This window comes from Phaenicophaeus curvirostris, chromosome 8 (assembly GCF_032191515.1).
Source record: "Phaenicophaeus curvirostris isolate KB17595 chromosome 8, BPBGC_Pcur_1.0, whole genome shotgun sequence".
NCBI classification, from domain to species: domain Eukaryota; kingdom Metazoa; phylum Chordata; class Aves; order Cuculiformes; family Cuculidae; genus Phaenicophaeus; species Phaenicophaeus curvirostris.
Genome location: NC_091399.1, coordinates 26372199 through 26393915, shown reverse-complemented (window position 1 = coordinate 26393915; position 21717 = coordinate 26372199). Strand labels below are relative to the sequence as shown.

The following is a 21717-nucleotide window of genomic DNA, read 5'->3' as shown; positions in this document are numbered from 1 at the left end:
AATGCAATTAGGGTTGCTAATGTCTCCCCAGTGAAAGGAAATTCAAGCACAGCAAAAGCCGTATCTCAGAGCAGAACTGTCATTACTGAATGCATTTATCAATTTTCACACTACGCTTACACCAATTTACTAGGTGGTTATTTTAGTGGCCACATAGTTCCTCAGCCTATTCCAACAGGAAGCTTTACTATACAATCTGTTGCTTTTCCTTTTGAACAATACTGCCACACTTTTCAATACATTGATGTAATCTCACCCTTCCTTTTAACTTTTATCCGGTTAAACTGCGAAGAGGAATGTATTTTTATACTGCTTCAAACAACAACAGAAATGTAATAGCACATTTGCAAGGAACTGTATTCACCAGGATTGCCTCACCTATCAGGAATGCCCAGTCTCTTGACACTTCTGTAGACTGAAAGAGTATTCGCCACATGACGATAATTAAACCAGAATCGAGATGTACACACCTTGAATTTTGAAGGAAAAAAACACCATATTAAATATTGTAAAAGATACAAAGTGGCCTGGCACATTGCATCAGAAGACCGTGATTACAGAAGCATCAACAAACTAGTCACAAATTAGAAAGAACACCAAGAAACGCGTGATATAAACTGCATAAATCTTTGTTGTACCAAAGCAACAAATGCTGAAAATAAAAGTTTAAAACTCCTATATTCTTAACATACTGACTCATGAAAAAAATGATATAACACCCAACTAGGTGGCACTTTAGGGAATAATTCAGCAACAGCAAGTGGAAAAGCTATATTTTTTCATTTGGTTTCTCCATATCAAATAGAATTAAAACCAAAGGAAGAGCACTCATCCCAACAGGAAACCTATTCTGGGAGTATTCTTGCACAAAGGCATAAGTGAATTCATGCAGAAGCCACACAAAAGGGAAAATACACTGAGGACATTCGCATTTGAGGAGTCATATAGGATGAAGTAAGAGATAAGTGAGCTCTAAACAAAATCAGAATATCAATTCTCAAAAGCCTCAAGGGAGTTCAGGTTGTACTCTTCTAGCATGCAAAGTGTTGGGGATCAGCCATTCTGCTACTTAAACTGTTCTCCTGGTCAGATATTACTTAACCTGTCAGCAAAAACCTCAAACCAATGAGATTCCAAAACCCTTCAGAGGCAATCTGCTGTAGTTCCATAGTACCCTTATTGCCGTCCTTGCAACTTAAGTTCACTACTTTTTCTTTTGTTCTGCACCAAGGACAGCAATTCTTTGGAGACAAACTTCCTTCGCTTTTACAAGCCTTTCAAACAGACAAAAGAAGAAGCATTTCAGAAGAGGTGACTTTAAAACCATAAAAATAAAGAAGCAGGAACAAGCATTTAAGAAAGTTTAATTTTTCAGCTTTAAATGTACAGCCGTAATTTAAATAGAAACATCTTTAAGTAAAGCTACACTGTGTAACGACTTTTTATCTAGCCTTTTCGTAAAAAGAAATGAGTAGTAATTTAAATAATAAAAACAATTCAGCCCGAAAGGATTGTCTTGAGTCTTGATCATCCTGTCAGCTAGGAATTCCAAAACAGCCCACGGGAATCAGTCCATGAGAATGTTTGCCTGTCAGCAAGGTTTCAAACTCTGAAAACTAACTGTTGCCAACCTAGCTGTGACATTCCAAGCTATTATGAGCAGCCCCTTTCCCCCATCACCTCCCTTACAGCACAGTGGAAGATATGTCTGTGCTTTAAATCTAACTATTCACACTGCAGCATATCAACTCAAACTACTGACGAGGTAGGACTGCAGTATGATCTCAGTGCTGAAGTGCCCCTACAGCAGTACAACCCTCCCTATTTTACTGCTTAAAAATTAGTAGTAATTGTTATATAGCTTAACCATGAACTCCTGACAAAAACATAACCAGCAGAGAATCTGTTGAGGACAGAAAGCACGGCTCCTTCGACCTAATTTTCCACCTTCTTTGTGTGTTTTTATGATTACTTATAAAAGCACCCATTTGTTAATAGTATTAAAGTAGTACTTGAGGGGTTTTAATAGTTCTGAGTTTGTACACTGCAGAATATAGAAATTATTCCTTCTAATTCACTTAATTATTGTTCCTTTTATACTGTTCAGTTTTAGTATCTGGAAAACAAACAGCTGCCACTGACTAATTACAACAGTGTTCTGAAACAAATTAGTCATTACTACCTGAAGTGTGATTAAGAACCAATTGTGTAGCATGATTCAAAGCTAAGAGAAGATTCATAGCAAAGAAAAAAAAAAACAACCAGGATAAGAACAGTTGATCTAAACATTATGTTGCCTGGGTTTATTTTATTCTAAGCCTGTTATCACAAGTTAACAGATTGAGTAAGAACAAAATTCAGAAATAAACTGTACCTTTCTGGTCACAGAGATCTACTCTCCTGATATCAGAATTACACTTTTATTCAATATGAAGTATGGCAGCATTGACTGCTTTAATGCTGTCAGAACTGTTGTTTTATGAATCCTGCCATATAGCTGGATGTTTTGAGTCCTTGAAATGAAATCACACTCAAAAGATAATATTATTACAGTGTAATAAATTTGCAGGCACAATTTCAAGCTTATTTATTTCCAAGTTTTTACTTTTCCTTATCCTTCAAATGAGCAGAATTCTTAAGTGACTGTTGCAGTTATGGCCTGTTGATGAAAAATTGTCAGCTGCCCTGGAAGAATACAACCTTGATCACACTTACCAAAACTGCCCAGTTATTTGTATGTCCACTTCTAAAGAACTGCTCTGCTTGATCCTGAAAGATGGAGAAAATGTTGTCTTTCAGCAATAAGAAAGAAATGACCGCTCCTATTTTTGTTGTTTCACCCAGCAGTGTTCAACGCATACGTTTACCAGGCCATAACACTGAATAAACCTTATAAAGGCTTCAAGAGAGGTACTTTTTCTTACTCCATTTTGCGCATTTCGTACAAGCTAATTGCTCCAAATCTTCCCCTGAAACTCACTAAATAACAAAGGAGAACGAACTATTAGTCACTTTCAGCTTAGTTAAAACAAAAAGCCCACACATCTCTATTGCAAAGGACACTCCAAGAACAAAACAAAATGATTTACTGACCTACAGTTTCTCCCTTAACAAGAAAAGAGGCTTGAATTAATTTCCATTTTCACATTGTTCCTCTCATCTTTTCAAAAGCAGGTCACTGAATCTGCTATTTTAACCCATTTCAAATCCAAGGTGGTTACATTTATCTTCTAAAATCAGAAGCTATGACTACAGCCTTCTCTATAACCTCTGTTATCCACAGTTCCCACTGTGCTTTGCAGAGGAGAGGGTCCTCTTTCTTTAACAAAGAGAAATAATAATAAATAATAAATCAGGACACAGAGAGGGGATAAGACTTCCCAGAGGTAAGGGAATGAGGCTGTCAGGGGACGAGAATCCAGCCCTGCTGGTTCTTAATCAGACCTTGTTAACCCTCTGAGACGTGCTGGGCTGATGCCTACGGTCTCACACAAAACACACAGTAAAAGAAAAAACATCCATTAAAATATACATAAAGCATGTTGCATTTCAAGCAGCAAACAATTTGCAGGTTAACTGGTAACTCAAAGACTCAAAATATTTCTATTTGCCCTTTTGTTGTCCTATTTGTAACTAATTTCAAGTGTAACAGTTTGTAACTAAAACAGAATTCAAACACAAACAACACCCCAGCTGTAGCTTGCAATAAAGCAGGATTCCCACTTGGAAAACACACGAGGTCCTGCTGTGTGTGGATGTCCCCACCTGCAAGAAGGGCAGGTGGCAACCGTGGCCAGGTGAGCCCAGGCAGCTCGGTCACCAGTGGAAGTGCCCAACACCCCATTGTGGTTTTTAGCCTAAGAAACTGCTCCCACGTAACACAGCCAGCAAAGGAACAAACCAGATGGGAAGGCACGTTGTGCAGCCAACGTGAAACCGTATTTCAGAAACCTGCGGTGTATTAACACAACAGGGCTGTACTTTAACTTCCATACAATCATGGAACGGTTTGGGTTGGAAAGGACCTCAAAGCCCATCGAGTTCCAACCCTGCCACGGGCAGGGACACCTCCCACTGGATCAGGGGCTCCAAGCCCCATCCAACCTGGCCTTGAACCCCTCCAGGGATGGGGCAGCCACGACTTCCCTGGGCAGCCTGTGCAGGTGCCTCCCCACCCTCACAGGAAAACATTTCTCCCTGAGATATCACCCAAATCTCCCTCTTTTAGCTCAAAACCCTTCCCCTCGTCCCATTCCCGCACTCTCAGATCAAGAACCCCTCCCCTGGTTTCCTACAGCTCCTTTCAGTACTGGGAGGCTGCTGCAAGGTCTAACGTCTAATCCAAACCTCCCCACTCCCAGATCAGGCTTCAAACACCTGGAACAATCCACACAGCGCCCTCCAGCCGCTGCTGTCGCGACATTTATAGCGCGGGGGGCGGGGCCTGGAGCGTAAGGGGCGGGGCCAGAGGGGAGAGGGGGCGGGGCCTACGATGGAAATCGGTGTCGTACGGAAGGGGGCGTGGTTATGATAAAGGGGCGGGGCATCAGGGAAAGAGGCGGGGCCGGCGGGGGGGAACGGGCCCTGGGACGGAGCCATCGCCGGGCCCGGTGCGGCCGCCCCTGGGGCCTCTCCCGTTGCAGCCGCGCCGGCGCCGCCCCCCGCGCCTTCATACCTGGAGGCCGGCGGCGAGCGCGGCCCCGCAGCAGCCCAGGAGCAGCGCGGCGGCGGCGGGCATGGGCGCCGCCATCTTCCCGCGGGGCCGGAAGCGGAGCGGCCGCCGCGCATGCGCCGGGGCGGCCACCGGCACCGGCGACACCGCCTGCTCGGCCCTGTGGGCCCCGCGGTTCGGCCCTCGGAGCCGGGAATGGTTGGGGATAGCAGGAATAGCCTGAAAGAGGAGAGATTTAGGTTAGATCGTAGACCTCCTAGCAGCCTCCCAGTATGTGAGAATGGACTGATGGGGTTTGCTGCAGCTGGTTTGTATGTTTCGGTGTCTTGTAACTAACTGCAGCGCCTCCCGCAGGAGGCCGGGCTGGCGGGGTCGGGGTTGTTCAGCCTGGAGAAGAGGAGGCTCTGGGGAGGCCTCAGAGCAGCTCCCAGCGCTGAGAGGGGCTGCAGGAAAGCTGAGGAGGGGCTGTGCACAAAGGCTCGTAGTGGCAGGATGAAGGGCAGGGGTTATAAACTGGAGAGGGGCAGATTTAGGCTAGACATAAGGAAAAAATTCTTCACGATGAGGGTAGGGAGGCCCTGGCTCAGGGTGCCCAGAGAAGTCGTGGCTGCCCCATCCCTGGAAGAGTCCAAGGCCAGGGTGGGTGAGGCTTTGAGCAACCTGATGCAGTGGGAGGTGTCCCTGCCTATGGCAGGGAATGCTTTAAGGTCCCTTCCAGCCCAAACCATTCTATGATTCTATAATGCCCGTGCTCTGAGCCAGGCCAGACACTCGAGTCACCTGTTGGAGCTCCCCCAGCCTTACCAGCCCTGGGAGAGCTCCCTCTGAACTCTTCTACAGAGCTGAAGCAGTCGTGCTGGCAGATCTCACCATTGTCTTTGCATACACGTTTGAGTCCAAGGCCAGGGTGGGTGAGGCTTTGAGCAACCTGATGCAGTGGGAGGTGCCCCTGCCTATGGCAGGGAATGCTTTAAGGTCCCTTCCAGCCCAAACCATTCTATGATTCTATAATGCCCCTGCTCTGAGCCAGGCCAGACACTCGAGTCACCTGTTGGAGCTCCCCCAGCCTTACCAGCCCTGGGAGAGCTCCCTCTGAACTCTTCTACAGAGCTGAAGCAGTTGTGCTGGCAGATCTCACCATTGTCTTTGCATACACGTTCGTTGTGGCTCCATCGTGAAGTGTCATATAGCCCTACTCTGACCCCATCCATCCCTTGGACAGGTGCTGCTGGCAGCAGAAAACACTGGCCTCGCATCTCACTTTTGGCTGGGGAGGCTCCCAGAGTGTAGCAACAGCCATTTCTCTCAGCCTGCTACCAAAAATACAGCCCAAGCACTGAACTGAAGCTCCCCTGCCAGCAGGATGGGGACATGGTGACCTGTGGGTGGCTGTGGTGGCTGCAGGGCAGAGCTGTCTGGCAGAGGCACTGCCTTTGGTGGGGAGCAGAGGGAGATCTGACGGAAGATCCTATGCCAGGATGCCTTGCTGTAGCCTTGCCTTTGGCACATTCATCCCTCAGAGTTGATGAATCATCAAATCTATATTTCAGTCTATTGAACCACTTGGTATGATTCTTTTATTTCCACTAACTCATCCTGTCAACACCTTTGTTCAATTGCCTGATGCCTCCATTAGTGAAGATTCAGAATCTGCCCTGAACCGTGGAAGCTATTTCCTGCTCCATGTACTTGTCATCAGTAATGACTTTCTCAGATAGAGGCATATTTCCATGTATTGATGTTGGAATTTCAATAAAATCACATTGGCTGCTTGAAAGCATCATTGGTTTCCTTGATAAAATAATCACCTGTGATGAGATCACCTTTTCTTTTTGTGCCTAAAGCTAGTGAACTTATTCCCTTTCAAAGACTGTAGCCAGCAGCCCCTTTCGTGCCTACATCTTTTGTGCAGTCTTTTTATGAACCTAGTGAGAAGTGCCATGAGTGTTTATGTCCCTTAGTGCCTGCTTGTAAACTGCACTGTTTATCTTCTTGCTCCGGAAAACTATATTTAAGACTATGACCAAGCTTAGGCTTTTTCCTTATCCTTTCAAATGCTTCCACTCAGGTGTCTGATCATTCTCAGAAGTGTTCAAGATGTGTCAGTAATTCTAAAGGACAGGTGGCTGCCTTTCAGAGCAGGTCCTTGTGCAGTTTTATGAACTGGTGAGTTGATTTCGTGCACTTTGATAGCTCCTCAATGCCTTTCACCCACATGGAGTCAGTCAGATAATGCAAGACAAATACAAGAGGTCTCAACTCTTCATCTGAATTTCTTTCTCTTAAGCTTAGCTCTTCGCTCTTTGCTTTAGCTACAGATAGTCATCATGCATTTTGGTCAACAGCTTTTCATAAAGAAATAATATCATCACCTGTATCCCGATCGTGCATCTTTAAACCAGGCATAAATCCTGATGTTCCTACCACATGAAAAATTAGGTCAAATGTTATGAAAGGGTAACTTTAGCTTACCAAGAAACGTTCCTGACATGAGAAGTAAAAAACATGGTTTCTGTGAATAAAATTTAAAAAACCTTCTGTTTACTTAAAAACTCCCGAACCTTCTGCAGTTTGTCACAGGTAACCTCGATTTTGTCATTCTCTGGAATAGCTGAGTTCGTAATTTTAATGACATTGGTTTAAGGTCACTGTGTATGATTTGCTATATAAGAAAAGAGGTAGTAGAAAAAAAACCCACCAAAATTTCTGCCATGTAGCATTGGAATTATATAAACATCAGTTATCACTTACGGACTCTAGAAACAGACATCTGCAACTTGTGCTGAGCAATTAAGAACTGCAGCAAATTATCCTTACATGACAGATCACTTGTAGGGGATGAGACATTTAAAATACTGGATTTGACCAATAGTCAGAATAGTTTAAGCACACTTGTCCAGCCAATATTGCTGCTGTTTCTCATGAGTTATATGCAGTTGGTTCTGCAGTCTACAGGCAAGTTTAGCTGCAAGCTCATCAGTCTTGTGTCCCAGGTTGTCTCCTGCAGCGTGTGAGTGATGTTTGGATCAACCAGAGTCACGCTTTAAGTGCAGCACTTTGATTTTAGGTGTTCAGGTCATATTGCCACCTTTCCATCCCAGGGCAGAGGCAGCAGTGACTCAGGACAAGCTCACTGGAATATTAAAAAAAAATGGCCATTATTCCCTCTGATTTATATGCTGCGTAATACAGTGCACAGTTCATTTTTTTAGATTTGTCTGGAGTTTGTCTTCTGGATTCCCTTAGCCTGCTTGAGTGTATTTTGTAATGGTTCTTTTTCTTCTGCTGCTTCTGGGTTTTATTTCTTTACTGTCTCAGCCTTTCATGGGCTTTAGCATTCATCAGACACACAAGAGTGTGCCAGTGCTTCAGGCATTATTCCTGGAGGTGGTATCTCTTCTTTCCCCCCCCAGTAAGATAGTACCTAAAGCTTTGCCTTTGTTTTCTTCTTCATTGCCTTAGGCAGCTCTCAGTACAGACTCGGTGCTCGCTTCTGTGCCTGCACAGGATTTTTTTGTCTAGAAATTAAGCTCTATGCTGTCTGCTTCTGTTTCCTCACCCTGCTTTGTTTTCATGCTAATCAAAGTATTTGTCATGCTCTGAATTTCTCTAGCTTGACCTTTGCCACAATGTTTCTTGTACTTCATGCTGAGTAATTAGACAGGACAGCGAATGTGTATCCTAAAATGATTTCTAATTAAAACAACTATTTAAAAAGCTGCTGTAACTGCAGCTGGTATTCACACTGGTGCACTTCCTGGTGCTCTTCCAGATTCTTTCATCCTCCAGTAGATTGCTTAGGCCCTAATTCTATAATCTATAGCCTCGTGAAATGGCCCTCTAAGAGCCATCTGACAGCTTGCTCCTGTTCAGCATGGAGCAAACAAACGTAGCTTTCCTGTGAGAAGGGGCAGCAATCCCAAATGTAACCCCATAAGTTCCCCAAACAGGGATTTGTGCCTACTAGAGCTTACCTGACACCTTTTGTCCAGAATTTTTTTTTTATATGCACCAATTATCTTTAATTTTGTTGATATTGACCTTGATTATATTACCTTCATGTATCACAGTGTCTCTCTTCCTTCTTCTATACACTCAATCCTTGTTCTGTGTTTCTTTTCCTATTTTTATCAGACTTGCATGTACTGTAATGTTCTACTGCAGAAGATAAAGAAATATGTCTTTGGCTGTATTTATTGTGCTTCAAAAAGAAAAACAGAAAGCAACTCTTGAGTGAAATAAGTCAACAAGACTGGTTCTTAATATCATTAAGAATAGCTCAACTGTATTATCTCACTAAAAAAATGCAGATATGTTACTTTCTTAATTTTGACTGTCAATACAACACATTAAATAAATCAGAAAGCACCAATTTTTATATTGTTTGAGGGTTTTGTACCAACCAAACAAGTCTACTGCAGCTTGGTATCTGTGCTGATAAAATGGGTGTCTTCAAAAATGGAGCCTGAATGAACAACAGTAATAAAATTAATGATTGATCTTACTCATTTAGGTTTTTTTCCATTTCTCTGAGAGGAAAACTGGCTCGACTGCAGAATGTTTGCACTTGGAATAAATTTACAATAGCAAAAGAATACTGATAAGAAATATTCAAAAATAATATAGTGAAAGTAATAGATACAGAACTTCTAAGGAAAAATAACTTGACAGAAGACTTGTTTCTAATGTCTTTGATCTGAAACAATTGTACTGAACCATGTTTATCAATAGATTCTTTTTGAACACTGGTTAAACACACCAGAGTGTACTGTTTGTTCATCCTTAGCATCAAGTTGCTCACTTCTGCATCAGAATCAAACTAGACAACTTTTTTTACTGTTATTTACAAAGTGAGATTATAGACATAATTTTTTACAGTGCGTTTTGAGATCAGAATAGAACAAGGGCAAAAAACTTGAAACCTACAAGGAAATTCAGTTGACATTTGTTCTTAGTGAATTAACCATTTACCTTGTCATCAGTTCTGTTCTGTCTTTAATGATGCAAATATCACCAGGCATAGAGTTTCCATAATGTTGACTTGTGTAATAATCCAGTATTTCATCTTCAGAAGACGTGAGGTTACAAACCTTTCCAGCGGCTTATCATGTTCATAAAATAAGTAAAATATGAGAAAACAAAATATGAGAAAACAGTGGCCAGTTGTTTCCATAGTTTGTTAGGTGTAATGGCAGTCTTGAAATATGAATGCACATTACCTTTGTAATGTATCAGTATTTTTCTCAATGGAAAACGCTGAAAACTTGTCAAAACTTTCTCATTTATTAAAATAGCAAAATATGTGAAAAATAAAGCAGTGGAAAAAAACCTTTATCTTTTAAAAATTATCCTCTCCATTGTGTTTTTCCATTAATATTTCAAAAGGTTTCATTCTCAAATAGAAAATTCACGGGCTTCTAAATTAGGAACAAGAAAAGAGTCTTAATTACATTGCCCTAAATAAACCTAAGTTTATAGCCATAGCTCTGTTCTTGATTCAAGCAGTGGGTGTAACACATCATGTCTTTGAATCGTTAAGAAGTCACAATTTTTATTCCACTACTAATTCTGATATCTCTGTGATAAATCCGTTGTGTCCCAAACACACCAAGTATCTGAATGTCTGGGGAAAGACCTCCCTGAAGTGAATGAGCTGAAGTGGTCTCAGCTCTGCTGGTTAAATTAACTCAACTAAAAGGCTTTCTTGCCTATTGACTCATTTTAGCTCCCAATCCATCACCTGAAGCAATTGTCTGTATTCTCAGACTACTCTAGAGCCTGCTACTCTAAACCTTTTGTTTTCCAAGTGATTTTCTTCATTATGAAGCAAGGCTTTTTTACTCCATTAAGGAGTACTCATCAGCTGGATGAGAAAACAAACACAGAAGTTTTGAAAATGAAAGGCTGAATGCACATCAGCCTTACCTGAAAATGTATTAGATCTATTGTTATGAAAATTGTATTAGAATTAAGATATACAGTAAGCACTGAGTCAACTTTAGTAAAGGTTACTCATACACGAGGCACAATAACATTGATTAACATTAAATATTTGAACAGTGACTAAAACTGTATCTACTAAGTGGTTAGGTTGTGTAGAGAATCAGAGAATGACCTGAGTTGGAAGGGGCCCACAAGGATCATTGAGTCCAACTTCTGTTTCTGCAGAGGACAACCCCAAAATTTGCACCATGTGCCTGAGGGCTTTGGCCAAATGATTCTGGAATATTGTCAGGCTTGGGCTGTGACTGCTTCCCTGGGAGCTGTTCCAGTGCTCCACCACCCTCTGGGTGAAGAACCTTTTCCTAATATCCAACCTAAACTTCCAAGGCATTCCTGCCATTCCCTTGGGTCCTATCACTGGTCACCAGAGAGAAGAGATCAGAGCATGTCCCTCCTCCCTTTGTGAGGAAGCTGTAGGCTGCAATGAGGTCTCCCCTCGGTCTCCTCTTCTCCTGAACAGATCAAGTGACATTAGTAGATCACTGTGTGGTGAGTACTGAAGTGTTATTCAAACTGATTGCACTTGAGAAGCCAAATTTAAGACAAATCCAGAAATGGGCCATTAAGAAATTTAAAGAAATATTCTCAACAGAAGGAATAATTTAATTTTTAAATTTGTAAATATGCATGATTATTTGGAGATTTTTTCCAGGAGTTAGGGGGTAGAGGAGATCAAAACAGCCCAAGAAATGTTTAGACAAAAGCCCACTTGTACTTTTTAGAGTAGCTGCTGGGCTGTGACCCAAAGTGGCACTGGATCAGCAAATCTTAATAAGTTCCCGGAGTACTCAGACTGTGTAAAGGAGGGCACCTGGTTCCTTCTTTAGCTTCATTTGTGGGAGGTGTCCCTGCCCACAGCGGGGTTGGAACTAGGTGATCTTTAAGGTCCCTTCCAACCCAAATTATTCTGTGGTTCTATGATTTAGCAGGATATTGTAAAAGCTGCTGTGGATCAGGTGGAAGGTACGCATTCTGAACTAAGCATGGAGTATCCTTCAACATATTATAAATTCTAACTCTATGCTCTTTGAAATTAAAAGTACCTTTTTCTTGGGGCATATTTACTGGAAGCTGCTCCCAAGTAAAAATGCTAGAATGACTTCATGGATTGAAATCATAAAGCTTGGGAGCCAGATTTTGTTATGATTTATAAAAGCATAGTCTTGTTGGAATCCCTTTTTGTGCAGAAGGTCAGGAAAAGGCCTTTCCATCAGTGCTGGCACTTAGTGCTAGGTGGGGTCTTACTTAAAAAAATTAAACGGGCTATTATTGAGCAGAAAGTCTGGATGAAACTAAATAACACATTCAGCAAGAAAGCAAACTGGTGAGTAGGCAATTCCCTAATACGTTCTTTAAAGCCAAATTGTGTGGCCAGAGTTGATCGGGAGATCGTGCAAACTGAAGAGAACTGCCCGCACAGGAACGCATTCAGTTAGGAAACCTATGGATGTTTTTCTATATTGTTCTGCAATTCTCTCACGAATAAAAAAATCCAAACTCTTTTTTAACCTGTCTTCATGTTAAGGACTGCATCCTGTTGTGATTTTTCTAACTGAAAGAGATCATCAAGAAAAAGTCCTAGTGATAACAGGAATTATCAATACATGAATATGTGCCTGTTGTTTCTACGTGTCTGTCCTGTTCCATGACCTGCATCCATTGTTCTAGCTACTAAGCAGATGTTACGTGAAAATGGAAAAGCTACATTTACTGCAATTAATGACCTTTTACATTTTAAGACAGGCATTCAAATTCATACATTCATTTGAGGTGATTGATTTTTAGATGAAGAAAAGACACCAATCAGTCAATCAGTTTCAGCTAATCATTCCCTTAATGGATGCATTTGCAAATGTATTATCTCAGTGAAAATCATCTCCAGCACTTTAACTTTCTGACAGTTATTAAGGGTTTCCTTAAACAAAGTTTCTCTCATTATAACATTATATAAATGCTGAAAAAAAGACTTGCACTGGGACAAAAAGAAAGCTTATTCACAATATTCGTTAAAGAATAACCGTTATGTGTGTGTGTATTAAAGATTTAAAGCATGTCTCACCATTTCACAGACCGTTCAATGTGGTAATTTTGGCAGGTTTTGCCTCTCCACCCTGACCTGGTGCAAAGGCACAACTTCAGGTCAGTGAAATGGCCAAACTCCCTACAGTTCAGCGGCCCAAAAACCCAAATAGTACCACCTAAATCAAACAGACTAGGAATTAATTGAATGTATGCCTGTCTTGAGTTCTAGAGATTATAAACCTGACATAAATCTGCATTTGTGACATCCTCTTTACATTTTCTAGCAGATTATTAGCTTTCTGGCCTGAAGGACATGGCTTTCTGCCAATGGATTAATCAGTGGGAAAAGGAAGAAAAATCTTCCTTTTGGAACTCTCAAATCATTCAACTCAAGCTTTTAATAAAAAATCCATTGTCAAATAGATACTAATTACTAAGTTCTATTAGCTTTCTCAAGAAAATTATATATAGATATTGTTATCAGGTACAGAAATGCTCTATTTGTGGACTGCAAGAATTCCAGATTGAAGTTTCAAAAATGGCACCTTAAAAAAAACAAATTAAGATTTTCCTTTTCAGAATAATAACATCAAAATCATTACATGAACACCAGGTTACGTAGCTTCACTTAACTTTGAAATATAGATGGTAATCATTTGACTTTGCTCAATATAAAAGTAATAAATGCTTTGCATCTGTACAGCACCTCTTACTGAAGGATCTCACAGCATTCAGTGTTCATTTCATGTCGTCTTGAAAACAGAAGATTTCAAACCCTATTAAAAAATAAATTGGGTGTTGCTACTATATGTCCATTTTCTTTCTTTCCTTTGGGTGTTTGCCTGCAGATTTTTACAACACAAGGAAAACAATTTCAGTCTTTTTGGTTGCTATATATAATCATAGAATCATAGAATGGTTTGAGCTGGAAGGGACCTTAAAGATCATCCAGTTCTAACTCTCCTGCCACAGGCAGGGATGCTTATGAGCCACATCTTATGAGAAGCATTTTTAATACAGATTCTCTTCCATGGATTATTTTTATCACAAGATTCTAAGAGTATTTAAGTTTAAGGAGGCTGAGTGGATTTTTTTGTCTGCCTTATATCCTCATCTAGGAACCAGAACAGTATAAACCATCTTTTCAATTTCCTTCTGTAATTCTATATGTAGTTATAATGATCTAAAATTGCCATACTGGTTTTCAAATACTTTTGTGAAATAAGTTCATCCATTAGGCTGTTTATCTGCTCAGAATTATAGAAACCAAATGAATTTTCTCTCTCAGAAGAGAACTTCACAGGTTCAAAAGTGAAAAAAATTGTTTTGCGAAAGGAGTGTGTCTGTGTGTGCATTAGTAATACTCAATGGTAAAATCAGTCTTCTGCTGATAACACTGTTTCCATAAAAGAAGGCAGCTAGGAAGGCTGTCAAATCTACCTCTACAAGTCATGATTCTCTTTTCCCTAGCCCAGAGGCTGAGGGAATAAAAAGTTTTAGCAGAAAGGCAGGAAAACGCAGAAGGATATCACTAACTGCCAATCAACTTATCTAAAACAATCAAATGTCAGCTACAGTACAGGGTAATTTCAGAATTCTGTCCAAGACTGATGTGGAGGTGATTCAGCTGCGTAATGCAGGGAAAAAAAAGTAATTTAAGACATCTTTGAATATTCAGATTTTTTTCCGAATGGTATCAACTCAGCTGTAAGCCAACAACAAAAGAAACAGTACAGAAGGTAGCAAAATGCCTGAATCTGATCCATTTGTTATACAGAATATACCCACTATTGGGAAAAAAAAACCTTGCTGGTGTTACTGCTAATAAACTCATTTCTGATTTGTCAGACACAAAGTATTCAAACACATGGTAAAGTTAATAACATCCAGTGCTTCTCTGCCCCAGTGCAGTCTGAGAGCTGTGAAAGACATTTCTAACACCGTGAACTTCAAGACAGCCATAGTTTCAAATAATATAACATAAATTCAAATAATATCACAGGAATCAGGACAAAGAACACATTACTGATTCCAGTTTTATAAGACAACTGAAATAAAAGGTACTGGGAAGGCTTGTTTCATAAACCCACTAAGATACAGAATATACAAGAGAAATCATGTGAAGCAAGCGATCACTGTTTCAAATACACGAGAGTCAAAATAGTACTTTTTTTCCTGAATATTTATGAATAAATATGAAAGCTGCAGCCATGGAGCTTGTCACTTGTACAGATGGCTTGTTTTTATAGTAACCTGCCTCTTGAGATGAGATCACATAGAAGAACTTTTCAAGTTCTTCTGAAAACAGCTGTCTTTAACAAGCTTCTCCTGAGTCCTGCCTTGTGCCACGACTCCAACCCCCAGCCAAGGGTGCATTTGCTTTCCAGAGCACAATTGCCTCATCTCTTAAGAGATATTAGTGAGACGGGGCCAAGGGTCCTGTTCAGCACTGCAGTTGAACAACCACTTAGTATTATTGGATAGCATAACTGGAAAAAAGACGGTGATTCAAGAAGTAATTTCAAATGTCAAAAACAGTTATCAGGCTGTATCTAATACCAGACTCTTTTCTTCCATTTAGCCAAAAGCTTGGCTGAATCTGAGTTCAAGTTCAACCATCACATGACAGTTTCATCAACTGTTCTGTTATCTTTGCTAATAAGCCATCTGGCAGGGTGTCATCTTCTACAGAAAACAGGTGTTTCATCCAATTCTCATTTGTTGTACTGTCAAGAAAGCATTCACTGAAGTTGGTGACTAAATTGAGGCAATGTTCCTGTACATCAGCAGAAAGTCAGGATGAATTTCAAATTAACATTAAAATATTTCCATGGTTAAAGCATTTCCCTATTTCTCTTACATTGTCTCTCAACTCATCTGATTGTATATTAAGATGCAATTTCTTTATCTTGTCTTCTATATTCTGATTTTTATTTAATTATTATGTAATGTGTGTATTTTCATCTCTATATATTGCATTCAGTTCATTGTGATGCAAGAAGAAAAAGTTAAATGGATAAGTTCAAGAACATCAGACCATTGAAAACAGACTTACCTTAATCAAAATTAAAATTCCGCCCCAAAAAAGTTGTTTCTGATAACAGAATTCAGAGTTGTGAGCCAATATCTGTCTAAGTTACAGCGTTCCTGGTAGAAAAGTGGGTTTGGACAAGCTTTTCCCACTTTAGTACAAAATATGAAAAACAGAGCTTTAGCTATAAATCATAGAATCAAAGAATCATTGAGGTTGAAAAAGTATGCTAAGATGATTAAGTCCAACCGTCAGCCCCCCCCCCCCCCCCCATCCCTACTAAACAATACCCTCAAGTGCCACATCTACACACTTTTTGAATCCTGCAGGGAAGGAGGCTCCATCCCTTCCCTGGGCAGCCTGTTCTAGTGCTTCACCACTCTTTTTGGTAAAGAATTTTTTCCCGATGTCTAATCTAAACCTCCCCTGGGACAACTTGAAGCTATTTCCTTTAGTCCTATCTGTTGTTACTTGGGAGAAGGGAGTAACACCCACCTCTCCACAACCTCCTTTCAGGGAGTTGTAGACAGTGATGAGGTTTACCCTCAGCCTCCTCTTCTCCAGGCTAAACAACACCTGTTGCCTCAGCTGGTCCTCGTAAGACTTGTGCTCCAAACCCTTCACCAGCTTCCTTGCTCTCCTCTGAACTCATAAAGAAAGTAGCTATAAAGAAACTAAGTTCTTTAATGATAAAACAACAGATACCAGTGGCTGACCAACATTTGAGACAGCTACTGCTTTGTGGCAAATACTGAATACACGCTGCATATTCACTTTTCAAATCTTTATTGACTCTCAGAAAAAAAAACTACACAAATCTGCACTTTTTTCCCTACGATTCAACATCACAATGTGTTGTGCCACTGTAAAGTTATAAGTATCAGAATATGTTGAGTTTTCTCAGTGTGAGCAATCCCTGAAATCGTCATATGGCTCTTCTAAGTCCTTCATAGAGGAAGTTGGTGTTACTTTCAATTGATTTAGCTTTCTATTAATAAAAAAATGAAGAGGCTTATATTTTCAAGAGCTGTACTTCGTGTCAAGGTGACTTTCAAGTAGGGAAGATTTTCATTGTATGATTGAATAAGAGGTTATAGAAAAAATGTCATAAGGCACTGGCCCATTATACCACTGAAATAAACCCCAAATGATAAGTAGCAGGGACCTATACTTTCCAACAATCTTATGCTCCATAGCATTCCCAGGACGAGGTCTAATAGCTGTGCTTGAATCCCTTTCTATTCTCCACACCACCACCCGCAACTCATTATTCAGTTCAAGCCTATTTTATTAACTCAATGCTGCTGTGTTTCTTGGTTTTGTTTTTTTCTACAGCTTCCTGAATTTCCTTAGGTCACAAAGAGTAAACAAGATGAACTGAAATTGCTTTATCAGTATCTATTTGTATCTATCAGGATCTATCAATTCATAGATTAGAACCTTAAAATCTATGGCTGGATCCTTACGATGAAAAAAGCAAGGAAATTAAGACTTTTTTGGAAAAAAATAGCACAACATTTGTAAATCTTTGAAAATGCAGTATCAAATGATTTTGAGCTTTTATTAATCAGTTACTGGAAAATGGTAACTGAGGAAAATAAAATCCTCCCCAAAAGCCATTTCTATAATGTTGGAGAGGAGGGAAATTTCAGTTTAATTGGCATAAAAGTAAAAATCATCAAGAAGCTGTAATGGATCAGACTGACAGTTGTGCAAGCCCCCAGTCTGTCCTCTCCCCCAGAGTGACCAACCATCTTAGGGACTGAGTCAAGAACAAGGAAAACCTCTACAGGATCTCCTGCCTCCCATCTCGCTCAGGCTCGAGGGCTTCACAAGGTGGTAACCTTGAATTTATTAAGTTACATAATGCCTGTACAATATCCTTATGGTATCTAATTATTATGAGCCAGATCAAGGATAAGGACTTAAATAGAAAAATATTGATGATAATTGGAAATTATTTAAGAAATCACAGAATCATAGAATGTTTTGAGATGGAAGGGACCTTAAAGATCATCTAATTCCAACCCAAAACAGCAACAACCTATGACTGAAAAAAAAATAAAGACAGCACTGATTAAAAAGCGATTTGACTTGAAAATAAAGATAAATAAGAACAAGAAAAAGATATTATCGTAGAATGGTCTGGGTTGGAATGGACCTTAAAGTTCCAACCCCCCTCCCATGGGCAGAGACAGCTCTCTCTGGATCAGGCTGCTCAAAGCTTCATCCAACCTGGCCTTGAACGTCTATAACAAACACCAGAAGCTGCAAGAAACATGTGAGAAATGTAAGAACTTTAAAAAAAAAAAAAAAATGAGAAGGGAAACAAAATTACACAAAGCCCAGTGGCCAGGCTGCTGGGAACCTGCTAGATCACCAACTAAAGGTGAACCCCGTTGCAACACAGAGAGCACAAATACAGTGAGAAAAGAAAAGAACAGAGACTGTGAGGATGTCACAGGCAGGCTGAATCCCATCAGCACCTGACTGGTGTGGCATCTCTGGAACAGTGTGTCCTGCTCGATGCCTTCGCTGATGGTGCCTGTTGATAAATTGGAAAGAGTTCAGGGAAGGGTCACAAGAAGGATTACACTCTCACTGGAAAACAAAAGCTACAGCTGGTTAGTTGATCACAACAAAGGTTAAAGAGTGACTTGATCACAGCTTTTTTTTTTTCTCAGCTGATTGAAATATGCATTCTCAAACTTTTAAATGGCAGGACTGTCTTTCTTCTCTCCCGGGTTTTATTCATCTTGGTAACCACATAAGTTTCATCAAATGGCAGTCCTTGAACTCAATGAAAATTAGATCCAGAGATTAGATTTTTCTGGGTGGGATTTTCACTACCTTTCAACTAGTGATTTAATTCACTTAAGTAACTGGTTTAGATACCAGTAGGAAAGAAATAAGGTTTAGAAAAGTGGAAAAGAACAGGGAGGGAAAACAGCAGGTTTAAAAAAAAAAAAAAGATTAAAAACACTACAGCAAAAGAGTTCAGAATCAGATTTCTCATTAAAATGAAAAGATCAGTTTAGCAATCTTAGATTAATTTACACCACAGCAGGCACTATACAAGGCTACAAATAAGTTCTGCATTTACATTAAAATTTCTGGATTGGAAGCATGTAATTCAGCATATTCTGTTAAAAGGCTACATAATTGTTTTACTTGCAGAATCCACAAATCCAAACTGTCCACACACCTTGCACCAGCTGTGTAAGCACATCAATCTACGGATATCGGTTCTGATTTAATAAAGACATCTAGCAGAGCAGCAGCTAATGTGAAAAATGACAGCCACTAGTGCTTGAACAGGCCCTAGACAAAAAACTAGAGGACTCTTATAAAATACTGGAGGATTCTGAAGTGATTTTTGAAAACAGAAACTAATTAAGCTTTGACTGAAGGCTATGAGTGCTAGGTAATTGGTTTACCCAAGGAGAAGAGAAGGCTCAGAACAGCATATCCCAGCTGATCCCATGCTAATTTCCTATTAGTTCAGCTTCATGTGTTTATTGGAGGAACCAACAAGAATGAGGATGGAATCAGCCTGAAGGTATGGGACCCATTAGAAGTTTTCAAAATAGATTTCCAGAACCATTATCATTTTGATAGCAAAATTTTTTTCTTTCTACTGTAGCTTCTTCACCTCCACAAGTGATAAGAAGTGAATCATAGAATGGTTTGGGTTGGAAGGGACCTTAAAGATCCTCCAGTTCCAACCCCCTGCCATGGGCAGGGACACCTTCCACTAGAAGTGGTAGAAGTAGAACTAAAGTGGTCCTTCAGCCTCATCCCAGTACCACTAAGAGCTACCTGTACCTTCAGGAACGGGCGCTGCTTTTCAGTTCAAGTCCTTGTTCCCATTTATATGAATGTTTTTGCATCCTTTGTAATTTCCTAAGGTAGTAAGACCCTTCCATTTTCATCCATGCTCAGGTTGAATATTGTTAAACAACCATCCAACCTTCTAACAGCTGCCTTTATGTAACAATAACTCAGCTTTCTATGCCTACTTAGTTAATATCTTTCTAATCCCTAGCTGCTGATGTTCTTCAGAGTTTTTGAGAAGCATCCACTTGTGAATCTGTTTCAATATGGGCATTTTGCCAAAGGGAAACACACAACAAATTACTTTAAGGATGTGCCATATTATTAGATCCAAAAATTTCGTTTCCAGATACATTTCACACATTCAGTCCGACAAATTCCCTAAACCAGGTTGGATGGGGCTTTGAGGAGCCTGATCCAGTGGGAGGTGTCCCTGTTCGTGGCAGGGGGTTTGGAACTGGATGATCTTTAAGGTCCCTTCCAACCCAAACCATTTCATGATTCTATGAAATGGGCATATTTTTTTGGAGGTGGCTATTTCAGCAACATAGAATTTGATTTTGTGCAACAAAAATCAGATTAGCTCAAAATCACTCTTTTTTTTGAACAATAATTTAAATGTGGATAGTGATAATAGTTTTATGGCAGGACAGAATTTTTGTTTTCTGTAAGAATTATCAGACTGAGCAAAGTGCCAGGGAGCCTAGAATAAAAAACAAACATCTCAGACAAGACTTTACACAAACATTTTTCACATTCCTTGGGAAGATGTCATGGAAAGCTTGTGAAAGGAAATATTCTTCTGCATCAATCCAGGACATTGGATGAGATACTAACTTACCCACGAATACTGAATATATAAAAATATACATGCTGAAAGCCTATAAATTGAATTTGCCTGAGCCAATGATAATATGGCTGATTTTTTTTCTATAAACTAAAAAAATTTAAAAAATTAAACCCACAGCTCTGTCTTTCTAAGTAGAATGGCATCTCCCATTAGTCCTCCTTAGGAAAGATCTTATTTTAAGAAGGAATCTGTTTAATTTAATTCAGCCTTCCTCTTGTCAAGCTTTATTTAAGGTATTTTAAAAGCAATTATATCCTTTGATTAGGACAGTGGAGCCCACTATTTTTTTACTCAAAATTAAGATACTGTGCTTTTCAATGAATTTATAATTTTTCAAGGTATTAAAATCTTACCAATAGAAAGTAGGGTTAAAGCCACATCAAGAGTTCATTGGAGGATGAGAACAATTGCAGATGAACACTGATTAAACTCTCCTGTGAAGACTAAGGTCTTCCTTAAACATACAAGAGGCGCCAGTTCAGCGCCATTACTGCAGCTTCCATAAGTGGACACCACTGGGTTTATAAAAAATGGAGCTGGAAAGGATCTTAGGCTGTCTAATCCAAACTTCTTTCCAAAGATACTTCAGCTGGAGTGGAGAGCAGGCCATTCATCAGTGGGCAGCTGTGAAGAGACATCAGGGGCTGCCCTGCAAGTGGAAGCGACTGGAGGTAACTGGGTGACTTGCAAAGCCTTCCAGTCTCATTTGTCAGAAGAAGATCATGGGTCTGCCCCTGGGCAGCATTCAGCAGTTTGGGGAATGAAGAAGGACTGCAAAAAAAAAAAAACAAAACAAAAAAAACCCTGGAGGTAGGGCAGAGAAAAAGGAGGGCAGTTTAACTACAGAAGCAGCAAAACAAGAAAGATGAAGATGCCTGCAGCTGAGAGGGAGGAGCTCATCAAACTGATATTGATCCACAAATCATACACAAGGGGGAGAAGCTTCCTAAAATACTCCCGAGAAGTCCTTGCCTATGTCTGACAAATACTGCAATACAGTAAAAGAAAGCCCTTGCTCCCTGTTGTTACACTTCTGTAACCTATTCCTGTTAGCATGTGCAGCAGTGCAATTACATGGATGCTGTGTTAGAAAAGACAATCAACAAAATTAAAATCTAATTGGAACATCAGCCTTGATATAGGACAATTAAGCAACAGACATAATCTATTCTGACTTCCAGTATGCTCCAGAATATGACAGAAGCTACCCCTTACTTAGCTCTCCTCTGAGCACATCTAGAATCCTGTTTTGAGCTCCCCAGCGAAAGAGAAGTGTTGATAACATGGAATGAGTCAAGTGGAGAG

The 21717-nt window shown here is 40.1% G+C and overlaps 1 protein-coding gene across 1 annotated transcript in view; it reads right to left on the bottom strand.

Annotated features, from left to right (window-relative positions):
- PIGK (phosphatidylinositol glycan anchor biosynthesis class K) overlaps positions 1-4753 on the bottom strand; it is a 70629-nt gene extending 65876 nt beyond the window's left edge. The window contains exons 1-3 of the mRNA XM_069862892.1: positions 4676-4753; positions 2716-2769; positions 379-470 (exon numbers count right to left, since the gene is read on the bottom strand). Coding sequence (XP_069718993.1) covers positions 379-470; positions 2716-2769; positions 4676-4750 — 221 coding nt within the window. The 5' untranslated portion in view covers positions 4751-4753. The remainder of the gene's footprint in view (positions 1-378; positions 471-2715; positions 2770-4675) is intronic.
- Positions 4754-21717: the final 16964 nt, after the last annotated feature.